Source organism: Hippoglossus stenolepis, chromosome 12 (genome assembly GCF_022539355.2).
Source record: "Hippoglossus stenolepis isolate QCI-W04-F060 chromosome 12, HSTE1.2, whole genome shotgun sequence".
Classification (NCBI taxonomy): Eukaryota; Metazoa; Chordata; class Actinopteri; order Pleuronectiformes; family Pleuronectidae; genus Hippoglossus; species Hippoglossus stenolepis.
Window position 1 is genome coordinate 1063068 of NC_061494.1, and position 17064 is coordinate 1080131.

At 40.1% G+C, this 17064-nt stretch overlaps 1 protein-coding gene across 1 annotated transcript; it reads left to right on the forward strand.

The window, feature by feature from the left end:
• Positions 1-430: 430 nt before the first annotated feature.
• tm9sf2 (transmembrane 9 superfamily member 2) lies at positions 431-16862 on the forward strand. Its single transcript, XM_035172077.2, has 17 exons — positions 431-666; positions 3283-3350; positions 3900-3993; positions 5590-5717; positions 6227-6356; positions 8600-8724; positions 8981-9092; positions 10253-10332; positions 10477-10585; positions 10792-10924; positions 11331-11450; positions 11821-11878; positions 12465-12624; positions 13023-13174; positions 13574-13685; positions 14418-14589; positions 14818-16862. Exons 1-17 carry the CDS (start codon positions 550-552, stop codon positions 14883-14885), a joined length of 1938 nt encoding a protein of 645 aa, XP_035027968.1. The 5' UTR covers positions 431-549; the 3' UTR covers positions 14886-16862.
• Positions 16863-17064: the final 202 nt, after the last annotated feature.

Here is a 17064-nt window from a genome sequence, read left to right on the forward strand (position 1 = left end):
ACACATATATATATATATAAACTGGTCGAAAGTCGTAAAGGAAAACAATAAATAGAAATTAATGAATTAATAAGAAATTAAGCTAAATGGGAATGTGAATTGATAGGCGAATAGATATGGAAGCAAAACAGAAATATATATTTAGCATTAATAGATAAATGAATGTCTAAATAAATAAATAGTATTTTTGTGCATTTAATGGCACATCAGATTATTTATTGAGTAGCCTATACATATATACATCATATTTTGGCAGCTTCGGTCCTTTTAAGCCTGTCCTTCGTCATTAAATTCTTATTTTCTGCTCATGATCATGATTTAACAACAACAACAACAACAATAATAATAATAATAATAATAATAATTCGGGATTCCTGTCGTTGTGTAATCCCACAATGCTTCTCTTCATGCGGCAGGACTTCCGGCTGTGACGTGTCGGCCTGCATCACACCCGGATGTTGGATGTCAGGCTGCTGTGGATGCAGACAGGACCGTTAAGAGGAGCCAGGTAGCCGTGTGAATCTTCACTTAGGACCCTCCGGAGTGAACATGGTGCTGTGGCTGCTTGGAGCCGCGCTGCTGGCTCGAGCGGCAGGCTTCTACCTGCCGGGTCTGTCGCCCGTCAGCTTCTGTGAGCCGGGGAAAGACCAAGTTCCAGACTGCAAGGTAAACATGTCACAGGTCACCTAGACCTCCACCATGTCTGCCACCAAGTTACTGCCTGCTTCCTGTGGACAGCAGCCGGTCAACAAGCAGACAGGGGGCCTTGGGATGAGTTGTAGTTTACAAACCGATGTGAGCTGCTAGCTAAAGTTAGCCAAAATATACATTAGGCTAACGACCCAGGTTACAATGCTAGTCTGTTTAGTCCGGATGCTGAACAGGTATGAGCAGGTTGTGAAGGACTCCTGGTTCTTTAGTTAAAAAGTCGAAGTTAATCTTGGATAACCTGTAAAACACAGCTGGTTATCATCTGGTTCTGTTCACTATATAAACACAGCTGGTTTTCATCTGGTTCTGTTCACTATATAAACACAGCTGGTTATCATCTGGTTCTGTTCACTATATAAACACAGCTGGTTTTCATCTGGTTCTGTTCACTATATAAACACAGCTGGTTATCATCTGGTTCTGTTCACTATATAAACACAGCTGGTTATCATCTGGTTCTGTTCACTATATAAACAGCTGGTTTTCATCTGTTCTGTTCACTATATAAACACAGCTGGTTATCATCTGGTTCTGTTCACTATATAAACACAGCTGGTTATCATCTGGTTCTGTTCACTATATAAACACAGCTGGTTTTCATCTGGTTCTGTTCACTATATAAACACAGCTGGTTATCATCTGGTTCTGTTCACTATATAAACAGCTGGTTTTCATCTGGTTCTGTTCACTATATAAACACAGCTGGTTTTCATCTGGTTCTGTTCACTATATAAACAGCTGGTTTTCATCTGGTTCTGTTCACTGTAGTTTCACTGATCCCAGCTTCTAGTTCATGAGTAACAGGAGTTATTGTAAATTATAAGCCACATCATCAGAGCCATGAATGAAGTAATGAATATGATGTGAGGTGAAACAGTAATGCCTGCAGGTAACATGCAGCTCATTCTATGTAAAGAATGGGATCACATAACTGTAGTAGTAGAAGGAGAAGCTGAAGATCAACACTGGATATAAAAAGTAAAGCTGAGGAGATGCTGTAAATAAGTTCAGGGACTATTTAAGTATCTGTAGTGTAGAGTCACTACTTTTTGGTTCTTGTCTGATGGTGAACAAACTGTTCTAAACATGTTAGTAGATAGAACCATTCAAATGATTGTTAGTGTTTCTGTTGCTCAATCAGAGGTCCATGTCTGATGTGGTCTGTCTCAAAGAGATGCTGCCTTTATAATCATGGGATGTATTTAGCAGTGTGGATCATTTGTTCTTATAAAAGTCACTTTTATTACCACCTTGCTCAAGGCTGGCATCAAAAAGGGAGGCCACACACGCACTGCTGTTTAAATCACAATTTATTTGTTTAACTCAAATTAACTAAATCCTGACGTCTGTAAGTACGAGAGCAAACAGTCTTTTTAGAAATGTGTGAAAACATAATGTGAGGTGTGTTGGCAACAAAACCAAACAAAGGAGGAAGGTTGAGGAGAGGGTGCAGGACTTTGCCTTGAAGAGCAGACAACCATCCCAGCTCCACCTTCCAGCCAACAACCAGTATCTGGAAAACAAGTAGCAGCTCTACACAAGCAGCAAGGTGGAAGGGGTCATCACTGTATCTAAAGTCTGAAGTCCCTGTCAGGATCCTGTAGAATGATGACTCACTTTTCCAGTGATCTAATCTGTCAGTAGCTGGGCTGTTAACAGGTTTTGATCTGATCCCTAACCCTGCTCTTCAGCAGGTTAGCCCTACAGCATAGGTTGCCATGGTGATTTATCACGGTTAAAAGTGAGACCTGAATACCTGATTATGTCTAAAGAGAGCGTGATAACCCACGGGTCCCACTGATACTGACTGAATGATGTTACTTTACAAGAAGCTGTGAGAGCCATCATCCTGTCTCATATGCTGTCACCTATCGTGTTTTATTTTCATATTTGTAATGGCTACGTGACCCAATCTAAATATTGGGAAGTGTGATATATTACATCTTGTCATTTCCCTTCACATCCTCCAAATTTGAGTGGTTTGCCACATTTAGTGACCTTTAAAAAACTTCAGTTGGAACCATTCAGACTGACAAAAAAACACACACTGAGAACATGATATATAATGCTCATCTTTCCTGCTTCTAGCAGCAACCCCACTTTGAAAGACAAACCGCTGACAAGAGCCTGGAGATGTTAGACTGGGAGTAAACTAAAGGCCCACAATATAAAGTAAATCAGCTTGACAATCAACATAATGCAATACCTAATAACAATAATAATAATAATTGCTAAAACTTAATTGTGCTGCAAAGTCAGTGTATAATATAGCTGCTTTATCCAAACATGAATCACACTGCAAAATCTCAACACAGCTTTTTAAATAATATACAGTCAGTTGTCGGGTGTGTTCAGATCTGTACTTAGAACTGACCACTTGTGACTATGGATGGATGGTGTGATGGAGTCTGGGTCGGTCGATAACCCGCTGCGTTGTACAGGTAACAGGACAAGGTTATGTTCAGTGAAACTCAGGAATGAAAATATACCCTGAGTATGTTGAACTTGCTTTGTAGAACAGGCCCCTTCTGTCCTTCTAATATTGTTTGTATCTGCTCTCTTTTCTTCTAGTCCACCATTGAACTGTTTGTGAACAGGCTGGATTCAGTGGAGTCTGTCCTGCCTTATGAATATACTGCGTAAGTTGCACTGTACTTTCATTCCACAAATTTATGTCTTATTCCTTCAGGTGGCATAACCTGCTTTAGTTTACCCTATTGTTATTGTTGTATTTTAAAGCTGGAGGGAAGCATTGCAGCACCCCGTCATCACTATCATCATTAGTCATTTCTATCAATCAAAAGTAGATTAATAGGATTATTATCTTAGTGTGAGGACATTTTTTAATTGAAATATGTAAAACAAGTGTTAAAGGTTTATTCAGATAAGGGATAAGTTCTGGTTATGATGATCTTAATTATGTAAATAATTGGAAGTGAATGAGTTGTTCTTCTGTTAAAAAAAATAAATAAAAAGAAGTAAAAAACATAGTAGTAGTAGTTTTTGATTTATACAACATTTTATGTACATTTTTCATGTTAAATTGTATGTTTCCATCTGCTTTAGTTAATATAAAGAGGAGAGACAACCCAGGCCCAGATAGTAAGCAACTGAGTGTAGTGTGTAGTGGGTATCAAAGGTATGGTGCAGTTAAAGGTTATCTGAACAGTCTCTTCCTTGTTGTGCAGGTTTGACTTCTGCTCAATGAAAACAGTGAAACGTCCATCAGAGAATTTGGGCCAGGTTCTTTTTGGAGAGAGAATCGAACCCTCGCCATACAAGGTACAAGGATTGAGGTGGAATCAATTATGATATTTTAGTGGCTATATTTGCATGCACAAAACAGACTTGTGAGGTAGCTATTTAATTAAGCAATAGAAAATACAAATTTTAAATACAAAAAAATCCTAATATTTTGATGAAGGAAAAAAAGAACACTTATATTGAGGGAAATTTGCAGTTCCATAACAAATAATATCAATTTGGGTATGCTGTAAGGAGAACATCTCCTCTTTCCAAAACCTTTGGATGCTGTCACTTTAATGTCATTCCTCGATCAAACAGCATAAAACCTCTTCAAGCCCTGCACATGAATCAGCTCGTATCTCTTTACTCTCTGTAAGAAGTCATTTCATTTGTAGGATTTTGTTATGACCAACAGTATTGTTTTTTTTACACATTGCAGTGTCTTGAACAAGACCCATAAATGAAAGTTCGAGGTGGTGGCCATGCAGTGATTTACAGAAATGATTTATTCCACTATTCGCCACCTTCGATAAAAATTAACAGTTTTATTTTAATAAATAAAATGCTCGTTTTATGTTTTGATCTACAGACCTCCTGAACTTGCTTCTGGTTTTATTCAGGAATCATGAAACCTTTTATCAGACATTATTACAGTATTCCCACTTGGTTTTTAAAAGCAGTATTTCAGACTGTCAACCTAGATATTTTAGCCATTAATTGCTTTATTGGGACTTGTTTTTCCCCTCCTGTTTAATACATGCCACTATTTACCCCCTTGCAAAGAGGCCCTCCTTATATCCTTCAGTTTTACATCATTTTTGATCTCTCTCAAGTTGTAAAAAATTGTCACCACTCAACAGGTTTCTTTTGTAAACAATCCAAATTTAGAAAAAATGTCCATATGGTTTCATAACACTGTAACTTCCCTAAATGTCACCAATCACTTACTGTTTGCATACAGGACTGTACTCTGTTTAATTCCTCTTGACCTCACCTCATAGAGGGCTGTAATATCTTGATCAGTCATTTGAAGAATTATGTTGGCTTCAGGGATGTAAATGGACTGTATTTATGTAGCTCTTTTTCAGTCGACCACAAGCGCTTTACAGTTAAGTCACATACACACATTCATACGGCAATTCTATACGCAGTGCTTTTTTTTTTTTTATTACATCATTCATACACTGTCAGTGGCAATTTGGGTGCAGTGTCTTGCCCACGGACACTTGACAGTCTGGAAGAGCTAGGGATCCAATCACTGAAGTTCTAATTAGTTGACGACCCTCTCTACTTCCCACCCAGATTTAGCTCTTGATTGGTTCATCCTATATCTGAATAGATCCTTCTTTGAAATGCTTGGAGATGCCTCGTCCTCTTAGGCTTCTGGTGTCCCGCAGGAATCTATTTTCACTATAAATAGAGACTATCCGAGAGTATTCTACTGTTTTTAGTTTTTATGTGCAAAGAAAGGTTTTTGATTTGACGTGGTTGCTTCAGCTTACTTTTTATGTCAAATCAAATTTAAATGTATTGTTGTAAAAACTTAAAGTGCATTGTTATTATCAGTGATGGTAAACAAACTAAAGCCCACTGTTTTACACTCACATACTATTGGTATGTCCTTTGTGTCAGTTTGAGTTTAAGAAACCTGCAGTGTGTCAGAAGGTGTGTACCAAAACCTACGATTCAACAAACCCATCAGACAAAGCCAAACTGGACTTCCTCAAGAAGGGCATGTTACTCAACTACCAGCATCACTGGTATGTATGATTCACTGACATACACACATCAGAAAGTGAAGGAAATGAAAACGCGTGCATGCCACACCAGAACACAAGAATACACTCACCAAAAAAACCCATTAGTACGAACCAGAATACAACTGAATACTTCCCCCAAACTGTAGCCCTTCGTTTGGTACCTGAAGATTGAGATATCATTCTACTGATTCCAAATATTAAAAAAGAAATCAATACTATGCGATCAAAGAACAAGTCAACAAGACTAAATCTGACCAGACATCTGATGTCAGCTTTCAACCCAATAAAGCGTGTTAAATGTTATGGGGTCTGATTCTGAATACTCTCTGAAGCATACAGCTAATGGTTCCATTAGTGATCATCATATGTTTTTGGTTGTGTGTGTGTGTGTGTGTGTGTGTGTGTGTGTGTGTGTGTGTGTGTGTGTGTGTGTGTGTGTGTGTGTGTGTGTGTGTGTGTGTGTGTGTGTGTGTGTGTGTGTGTGTGTGTGTGTGTGTGTGTGTGTGTAGGATTGTGGATAACATGCCAGTCACCTGGTGCTATGATGTTGAAGATGGACAGAAGTTCTGTAATCCTGGTTTCCCTATTGGCTGCTATGTCACAGAAGCAGGTCATTCCAAAGATGCCTGCGTGGTCAATGTAAGTGGGCTAAACTCGAACATAAACAAAGCCTTCCGTAACATAAAAATGTATAAAGTGTGTAGTAATGTCTTTGTCTATGCACAATACGTGATGTGTAGTTTCAAAAACAAAAGAATACTTATAGTGTCTTCGTAGTTACTAGCACTAGTTTCAGTCCCCAAAGTCAGACAGGTTCTTATCCTACACATAGGCCTTGTTAACAATCGGTAACATCTGTCATTGGTGATCCAATCACAAATGGACAGCTTTGAGTTCATCAGTTCACTTTGGGTATGAGAATGAGTCCTGAATGTGTCTCTAGTGACCACTGATTAGATCTCACCCCCTGCTCTATATTTATATAAACACATTATTTCTATTCACAAAGATCAAATTACAGTGTTTGTCTTACTATACAGATTGGTCAGTTGTGAATATGAGGTAGTGAGTGAGGGAGGGAGAGGAGTCATGACGGGCTAAGCAAATCATTCCCTGAGCAGAGCTCTACTTTGAACTAAGATTTTATTCATCTAAATAGAAAAAAATAGATGATCATTGTGTGTTGGCTGTAGTGTTAATAATGGGGCCACAAATACATCACTGTATGTGAAACTAGAGTGCAGCTCTGGCCGCAATTTTCTGTCCAAACCGACTGAGCCCAAAAGAAAATTAGCTATAATGAACCCGACAGGCATTCTATTTTATTTGTCCGGACCCGCCCCAAGCCCGATGGGTTTCCCCCAATTAAAGTCACCTGCAGCATTAAAAAAATCGAGATGCCCCAGCCAAAATGCCAGCCTATGTGACCAAACCATACCCAAACCCGAATATCATTTCAAAATTGTTGTCCAAGACAGGCCCGACTCATTGGGTCCCGACAGGCTCAGGTCGGGTATCCATACTCTATGTGAAACACTGAGAAAAATGTAAAAGTACATGAAACATATAAAACTGTAGCAGGTCAGTTGAGTAGGTGGTTCTTAGTGTCCTTTAGTGTTCATGGTGCTCAAAGAATGTGACCACATGTCCAAACCACTGTCGAATGTGAGTCTGAGTGATCAGGTTTTAAATTTGTACAGAATGTGGCATTAAGATGCATGGGTGCCTGAGGTCCTCTAGTGGGACCTTTGCATTCTCCAGAGAACACCAGAATTGGCTGGTCCACCACGGGTGCCCGTTCTGTTCACAGATGAGAGCAGGTTCACACTGAGCACATGTGACAGGCACGAAAGAGTCTGGAGATGCCATGGTGAACGTTATGGTGCCTGTAACATCATCCAGCATGACCGACTGCTGTTAGGTACCAGGATTAAATCCTCAGAGTGATTTTCGGACCTTACGCTGGTGCAGGGGGCTGCACTAGGACACCACCCGCCAACTCATCAGGAACACGCCCAGACGCTGTCGGGAGTGCATACAGGCACGCAGGGCCATACACACTACTGAGTCACATTATGAGTTGCCGTAATGAAATTCATGCAAGTTGGATCCGCATGTGATTTCAGTTCTTTCCTTTTTTGTTCTCAACAAATTATACAATGTACATCAGTAAAGTTATTCAACTGGAATAATTCGTTGATCAAGATCTGATGTGTGATTTAAGTGTTCCCTTAATTTTTTTTAAACAGTGTAAATATTAACATATAGAGCAGGAAAGTGAGATGTGATCACAAGCGGCCACAGGAGACACATTCAGGACCCACTTTAGTACCAGGTGTGAACAGATGCACTGCACTCGGATCTTTCAGGACAGATATTTAAACCAGGGGCCTCATTTATAATCGTTGCACAAAACAGATTCTGAAGGATGTGTGCACCACTTTTCATGCAAGTTTGGATTTATATAAACAAACTTGAGGGGAGAATGTGCGCACCTGTACGCTAACTCTGAGCCATGCATACAAAGACAGAGACTGGAAGGAGTTGATGCAGACGTGAGGTGGTGAATTGAAGCTGCAATATAGATCCACTTCATCATAAACTATCACCTCAATTTTTTTGCCAGAAATGTTGCGCTTCATTGGTCAGCAGGGTCATTTAATATAATAAGTTGTTTTGCGTTGACCTTTTATGATTGAATGTCGGGGCCTGTAGAGACCGGAATATAAAGCAGATCCACGTATGCACATTTGCAGGTGGATTGTGATTTATAAAGGGAACATTGCATTAAGGTGTGTGTGTGTAAGCATGATTTTATAATTATTGTTATATTTTGGTGTACAACTTTTTTAGAACTTTTGTGTCTCGGTTTTGTTTTCCAGACTAACTTTAAAGAAAGGGATGCATTTTACATCTTTAACCATGTGGACATCACCATCCATTACCATGTCGTTGAGCATGAACAACTCGGAGCCCGGTTGGTTGCTGCCAAGATTGAACCCAAAAGGTAATGAATGACAGTTTTAGCTAATATTGAGTTTTCTAGTAGAGCTGTAGATGCTGGGTTTTTTGCTTAGTTCCTTTTTGGAGCTGTTACCTTGTGTGAAAATCATCTGTTTCACAGACTAGTAGAAAAGCGTTTATTAAATGGCATCCCCATTAAATAAGCTCTGCCTGCAATGGGATCAGATCTCGATATGCCAATGAAATCCTTGGCTTACTTATCTGACACCTTTTTTCTTTGTCTCCCTCTCTCTTTGCAGTTATGAAAACCCTAATGATGACAGTCCTGATTGTTCTGGAGGGCCAAAGTTCCTGAAAAACAAATACACAGGAATGTTTAAGATCCCATACACCTACTCTGTCAACTTTGTGGTTAGTGCAATTCTATCATCTCTCTAATACAAAGTCATCTCAGCCACACAGCCTCTACCTGTGTTGTATTCAAAAATAAAGTATTGGGCTAGTAGGAGTGGGCGATATGATATGAAGGTGCGGCTGATCGCAAATAAAGCGATTTATGTTTTACTTTTAATTTGCTACAAGATATACTGAATAAGAACAAGGACCACCATTAAGCAGTTTAGGGGGAAAAAAGATTATTTTTTAAAGATGAAGGTGATGATGGTATTGCGCGGTTCCTTGTCGTGGTGACTGACACCGGTTTACCCCCATTAGCTAGACCTATTTTATTCTATCTCACTGGCATGAATGCTGTAATGAGAGTAAAACTTTTTTTATCTGTGGGATCATACATAAAACAACAAACATAAAATAGAGGTTTGTGTTATTTTACCAAATAAATTGACTGAAAGACTTTTGTTGCCCTGAGGTAGGCAGCTGATGGATGCAGCTGTGAGACACCTAGATAGAGTTTTGCTGGATTGGCATTGCCACAGCCTTTACTGTAGCATGGAGACATACGATGATATTAGATGAGCACAGGTAACAACCTAACCTCCGTGCAGCCGTTGGAAATACCAGTTCACACCACCTCACCCCAAACAAAGAAAAGTCCTAAGTCATTAAAGAGCTGGTTCACCCAGAAATGAAAATTCCCCCACTATCTACTCACCCCTATGCCGATGGGGGGGTGGGTGAAGTGTTTGAGTCCACAAAACACTTTTGGAGTTTCAGGGGTAAACAGTGTAGCTGATTAGTGACCTATCTTCAGACATAATAAAACAACAGAAAAAACATAACATGCCTCCATACTGCTCATGTGGTGTCGTCCAACTGTCCGGAAGCCCCGACATTCATAGCGGACATTAACATTTCCCTGAATGCACCTCGTCAGAAGATATCAGCGGACAGAAGAAGGACTCACTATTGACTTCAATTGTATTGGATTCTACTCTAACAAAGTTTACCCCTGAGACTCCAGAAGTGTTTTGTGGACTCTAACACTTCAAATCCCTTTAAATCAAAGTAGGAAGACTAGATTTGATCCTGCAATGTCACTGTTAATGCTCTGTAAAAACAAAATTCAGCAGATGCGTTAGGCTGTTTTGATTGTAGTCTGTGTGTTTGTGTAGGAAGACAAGAATATTCGCTGGGCATCGAGATGGGACTACATCCTGGAGTCAATGCCTCACACCAACATCCAGTGGTTCAGGTGAGACTCAAATAGGAACACACACATTGATTAATTTCAACCAATGATCAACCCTGGTGTCGCTCAGCTGACTTGTTGATACTGATACAGCATTAGTTTATGTGCAAGAAATGATCTTATTGAATTGCTGTCTCTTCCCTCCAGCATCATGAACTCGTTGGTGATTGTATTGTTCCTGTCTGGAATGGTAGCAATGATCATGCTGAGGACTCTGCATAAAGATATTGCCAGATACAATCAGATGGACTCTGTGGTGAGTACCTGTCCATGTGGAGCTGAGGTTGAGCTGTTCATAGTTCAAGTAAAATTAGCTCATCGTTGCTGTAAACCATCTTTTCTATCACATGAAACTGAGCTGTAACCTAGCTCTGTGGCTACATGGCACCGCTGCCTCTAGTGGACATTGGGGGTCAAGCTGTGTCATTCTCATCCCGTATTCTCCTCTGTCCTGTTCTCCAGGAGGATGCACAGGAGGAGTTTGGATGGAAGTTGGTACATGGAGATGTTTTCCGACCTCCCAGGAAGGGGATGCTGCTGTCGGTTTTCCTTGGCTCTGGCACCCAGATCTTCATTATGACCTTTGTCACCCTTTGTATGTCTTCACATGGCACTATCATTGTTTAACAGAAGGTCACAGATGCCAGAGTAGTACCACTGAACGATGACGGTGCCTGATACCTTTGTTGCTTTAATGAAAATGCTGGCGTGTTGGAAGTCCAGCAGGGCACATGATATGGTGTCGGATGAGAGGAGGATGTAAACATCCCCATTTTAACCATATTATCAAATTCTAAAAATGAAAACTACAAATTATCAGGCAACATTATCTCGGATATCTCAGTATATGTCTGCTGTTTCTACAGTTAATATTTCATGATAGGATTTTTAAAACTTAAGTGTGTATATTGTCACCAGTATGAGTGGGGCTCTATAACTGCCATACTCATCCTAATCTGAAGTGTATAACATGTAGTAAGGACAAACTCCTCCCTCTACAGTCTTTGCCTGTCTCGGGTTCCTCTCTCCGGCAAACCGTGGAGCTCTGATGACGTGTGCTGTTGTTCTCTGGGTTCTTCTTGGAACTCCTGCTGGATATGTGGCAGCCCGCCTCTACAAATGTAAGTCAAGAAAACAGGAGGTTTTTAAAAACATTGCGCTACCAATCAATCAATTAATCAAATTGATTTGAAAAGCCTATATTAGGGCTTAACAAGGTGCAACATCCTCTGCCTTTAACAGGACAAGTTATTTAAAAAGGTCAGGTGTAACATGATGGAATGCTGTTTTCCTTCAACTAAAGAAATATGTTGAGTTTATTATTTTATTATTTACATTTGCAACAACAGAAAAAGTAATAACATTTGCTGATCACATTTGTACTTAAACTCATCATTAACACAGGCTGTGGACTTTTACACATGTAGATGTATATATCATACTTTCATATTATTCCTTTCTTCCTGTTCTTTGTCTTTGCTCGTTCTCCAGCGTTTGGAGGTGAGAAGTGGAAGACCAATGTTTTGCTGACGGCCTTCCTCTGCCCCGGGTAAGACAGTGGCAGCTTTCTCAAATAATAATCAACACAACAATGGACACTATTGTACTAGTTTCATCTGTCTATGGTGATCTGATCCCAAGTGGACAGCTCAAAGTACATCAGTTCATACTTGCTATACCTACTAATCTCCAGTGACCACTGTGATCGATATGTTCACAAAGATGTAATGATGTTGTTTTTAGCCAGTTTGACTATCACAGGTGTGAGAGAGAGAGAGGGTTGAGTTATACATTGGAATAAGATTTTACTCATTTCAAACAGTTAAATAAAACAAAGTAGAAAAACATTTATATTGTGGTCACGCCAATAAATCAGTGTATGTGAAACACTGAAACGTTATAAAGCACAGTTCTGAAACATTGTCAGGGGAGCAGGCGGTCCCAGGACACATTTGTGTTCACACTACTAAAACAATGTGACCACGTGTCCCAGACCACCTGTCAATGTGGCCTGAGTGCATCTGTACACATAGCTGTCCACCAGTGATCGGATCACCTGAGACAGATGTTCATAACAGATGTGAACAGGGCTTCAGACACATCCACTTGATCCAACTGTACCTTTCTCTGTTCAGGGTGGTGTTTGCTGATTTCTTTGTGATGAACTTGATTCTGTGGGGAGAAGGGTCTTCAGCAGCCATGCCCTTTGGGACCCTGGTAGCCATATTGGCTCTATGGTTCTGTATTTCCGTGCCCCTCACGTTCATAGGTGCATACTTTGGCTTCAAGAAAGCAGTAAGTAAATATAAACACACATACTGTCCATCCATTCATGCTTAAGATATTCTGTCATTGGTTGTATACATTTCAGTGTGCTGTCACGTTGTTATCAGTGAACTGCTCAAGTTACAAAGGAACCAAATGCTAAAATCAGTCCATTACCACCGCAGTACTTGAATACTAACACTGACTCGCTAAGTTTTGTCTGTGTTGTCACATTCTGTGCTGTCATGATGATTTTATACTTAGAACTATTTTAAGTAAAGCAGCAAGAATGTAGAGATGCTAAAGCATTAATCTCTCTCTCTCTCTCTCTCTCTTTCTTTCTCTTCTTTCCTTTCTTTCTTTCTTTCTTTCTTTCTTTCTTTCTTTCTTTCTCTCTTTCTTTCTTTCCTTTCTTTCTTTCTTTTAAGGGTATTGAGCATCCAGTTCGGACAAATCAGATTCCTCGTCAAATCCCAGAGCAGTCCTTCTACACAAAGCCTCTCCCTGGTATCATCATGGGAGGAATTCTGCCTTTTGGATGCATTTTTATTCAACTCTTCTTCATCCTAAACTCAATCTGGTGAGAAAAAAGACAAAGGTTTACCTGTAACTATTTATAGAAAGTCAGGGTAAATCATACAGTTTCTGCTGAGTATTAACAGCAGCCAGTCTAGGTCTTCTGTATTTGTCCTCCATTTAGAAACTAATTTAGATAAAACAGGGAATAATCGATATAATATATTATTGATATGGTATGTTTCTATTTCATGGGAAGTTACAGAATGACAAACAGGATATAACACCAAATCTTCTCATTGGGCAAAACTAGAGGTTAACAACATGTCAGTTTGTTAAATTAATTTAACGTATACTACAAATACCATAGTGTGGATTGCAATGTTGTGTATTTTATGTGTTGTATTTACGTTAGTCAACTGAAGGACTCCGTATCCATGACATGTCTCTTCCTGTCCTACAGGTCCCATCAGATGTACTACATGTTTGGCTTCCTTTTCCTTGTCTTCATCATCCTGGTCATCACCTGCTCTGAGGCCACCATCCTGCTCTGCTACTTCCACCTGTGTGCTGAGGTAAACTGCACGACCCCTGCAGTACCTGTCAAATCCTCACCGTCCGCTTTATGTGTCAGACGTGATATTAATGCTGACATTTCTGTAGCAAAGAAGTTTCATGACAGTGTTATTCTATCCATTCATTAGTGACACCACAGACACACAGACAAGCAACCACTCGTCCTCACATTCACACTGTAAAGCAAATCTGGAGGACTCAGAGGAAACTCGCACAGAACCGTCTTGTCAAGAGATGATGCACCACTATGCTGCACTTGTGCTGTCCAACTTTAGGAATAGTCTCAGTAAAAGACAATAACCATGAACAGAGATCACATTTTAATTGATTTACCTAACTGCTATTATTTTTTCATACATTGCATGTCGGCTATTTCAGAGGTCTGTTAATCAATCGACACAATCTTCAGATCCAATTTCACAACTTTTGAAAAATAGCTCTGTAACTCAGCTTGATATAAAGCATTGTAGCTGATGAAATCCAAATGATCAATATGATCTGGCGATTATTTGGACTTGTGGTTTGACCCACTTGCTGTTTGCTGCTGTAGTTTATCTGAGGTTATAGAAGAGGACATGTTCAGATTTCTGGTACTGTGATCGATTCAACACTCATTCATGACTCTCACTCTGGCCTCTCGCTCTTTTAAACATTTCAGTTAGGGGCCTAAATGAACAACTTGATTTGTTCTCGTACATTTAAACTCCAGCTGTATTCCTCTTTTTTTACAGGACTACCACTGGCAGTGGCGTTCCTTCCTGACCAGCGGTTTTACTGCTGTCTATTTCCTGATCTATGCCATTCATTACTTCTTCTCAAAGCTGCAAATCACTGGACTGGCCAGCACCTTCCTGTATTTTGGATACACCATGATCATGGCTCTCATCTTTTTCTTATTCACTGGTAGGTATATAAAAAGAAGGGTGAGAGTGCTACACTGACTCCTACTATTTGGTCACTGTAGTGAGGCTGTTCATCTATTTTTACTGAATGAAACAAAATGGCTGCTGAGACTTTGTCCACAGTGTGAGGGATCGTCCTATGTTGTATCCATGATGCTGATTTAGTGCTGTGGGTCAAGAATCATGTTTAATGTAGCTCGACTTCAAGCTGTGTTTTCTCTGTCCTCAGGTGCAATTGGCTTCTTTGCCTGTTTCTGGTTTGTTACCAAGATCTACAGTGTGGTCAAAGTGGACTGAAGAAGCATCCAGAGACACAGCACACTGTACTTGGCTGGATGTGGTTTCCTCTCGTCAACATTTGGTGATGTCAAACTGAACTGAACATTGCAATCTGAACTTCCTCCTGGTTTCATTTCTTCAGTCAGACGTGACTCTGCCTCAGACACATGACAGTTTTCTTTGTTTTGTGTGCCTCAAATGTGTGTGTGTGTGTGTGTGAGCATGTGTTCACTGAGTTGTCGTTTTGTACATACAGTATCTGTCTGCATATAATCTGAATGAAATGAATCCTACCTGACACATGGACAAATGCAGTGCACAATGAGCCACAGCTGGAGTGTCCAGCTCTCATGTCGTGCATTTTAGATTTCTGCTCTTTGTTTGCAGACAAATAGATGATCTGCTACATTCTCTGACCCAGTGTGTTAAAGTGATGCACAGGTGTAAAATGTGCCCTTGTTACTATTTTAAATGATATACTTTCTTGATTTGTGTGCAGTACATCTTTAATGAAGTCTGTTATCTGAGTCTCACATTGTGTCCCAAAATGTTTCTTTTCACATTTTCGACACTTGCGGGTCAGTGCACCTGTTGCGACTTTTGTTCAAATGTGATCACAGCCAATCAGCACTTGATGGTTCCTGTGTCTCTTCTGATTATTGTGGACGTTTTCCTGTCTGTGAGGTGTTGGGGAATAACTGGTGGTGAGAAGTCTTCTGCTGAGCTTCTGAGGAGAGGAGCAGGGTCAGCCAACAGTCCGACAGCTTATATACAGCAGGGTACAGTGTAGAATCTTTTTCAGTATTTGAACTTTGATCCAAGAGTAAAGTTCAGATCAGCCCTGTGGTGCCAGCGTCTGTTCCAACACACCAGGGCCGAAGCAGCAATATAATCCCACTGGATTCCCAGAGAGGCACTTCTCACTGTCTCTATCGGTACGGTCTGTGCTGTGAGCAACAACTGATTGTGTGTGGCACTTTGTGCATTTTCAGCTGACAGCTGTAATTCTTCAGTTATGTCTGACAAATTTGACCAACAGGCAGTAGTTAGACACTCAGTAAGCTGACCTTGTGGGAGTAGACCTCAATATCATATAGGAAAAGCTTTAAAAGTGCTGATTAGAAAAATCAAATGGAATACATTGTGAAACACAGGCCAGCTCATTTCACCTGCTTCCCTCTGTGCCCTCCAGCAGATCATGCAAACGAAGGAAGTGCAGCTTTGACAGAAAGTTGTGTGTGATGAAGAGTTACTCAGCTGTCCTGTTGCAGTGACACACATTTCACTTCATTAAAGCCCCCACACAGTTCTTTGTCATCAACAAAACACAGGATCAATATGGACAACGTTGCTCATTAGACAGTGACACCAAAACAAAACAGCAGGTAACATTCGATTACAACAAAGAGCGCCTCTTGTTTATTGCATAGATTGTACCAACGTACAATATGTTAAAGAAGTTCAAGTAAAGTTAAGTCATTTCAGTAATACAAATAATGTATGTGTAGCGTTGAGTCGGTGGTGACATGTCATCACACTGTGTGGTCTCACTGCCTGGTCTCACTGCCTGTTGTTCTGACTGAACGTGAACACTGCTGAGAAACAGACTGAAAAGAAAACCTGCATTTTTAACGAGGTGAGAGAAACGAGGACGTGAACACATCCCATCAGCTCACAACACCACGTACACACCACATGATAACACTGCTTCAACAGCCCTCACTTGTTGGGAGGCTGTCATGAGACAGTTTGGAGCAGATGACCTCTTATTTCACATGAGTTGGTTTGCTTTGTGTAGAACTGGTGACTGAGGCTCATCAGTGTCTGACCTTTCACCTTTTCAGCTTCATAGAGTGAAACATTTTGTTTAAATAACCTTTTCTAATGCTACATTGTGGAGTTGGAAATGGAACAGAAGACAAAGATGTTTGAGTTAACAGGATTCAGTTATAACAATCAGGTTGGTCTAATAATTAAACAGCATTTTCTTCTCTGCGCTTTGTTTTGGTCTTTGTCCTGATGAAATGTTACAGAAAGATCTCAGATTCTCCTTTAAAGCCATTTGAGTATCAAATTATTCATATAGTGTAACTACTACATAAGAACATAACAGTGGTCTGTGATGTAGTTCAACACAGTCCTGTATTGTGATACATTTCCTGCTTTTCTACACTAACAAACCTTTGGGATAAGTTAA

Bases quoted from the DNA above. Each gene is read 5' to 3' on its own strand.
- tm9sf2 (XM_035172077.2), top strand. From the start codon at position 550: ATGGTGCTGTGGCTGCTTGGAGCCGCGCTGCTGGCTCGAGCGGCAGGC. The intron at 8,725-8,980 runs GTAATGAATGAC...CTCTCTTTGCAG, and splicing joins GCCAAGATTGAACCCAAAAG to TTATGAAAACCCTAATGATG. The intron at 13,686-14,417 runs GTAAACTGCACG...CTTTTTTTACAG, and splicing joins ACTTCCACCTGTGTGCTGAG to GACTACCACTGGCAGTGGCG.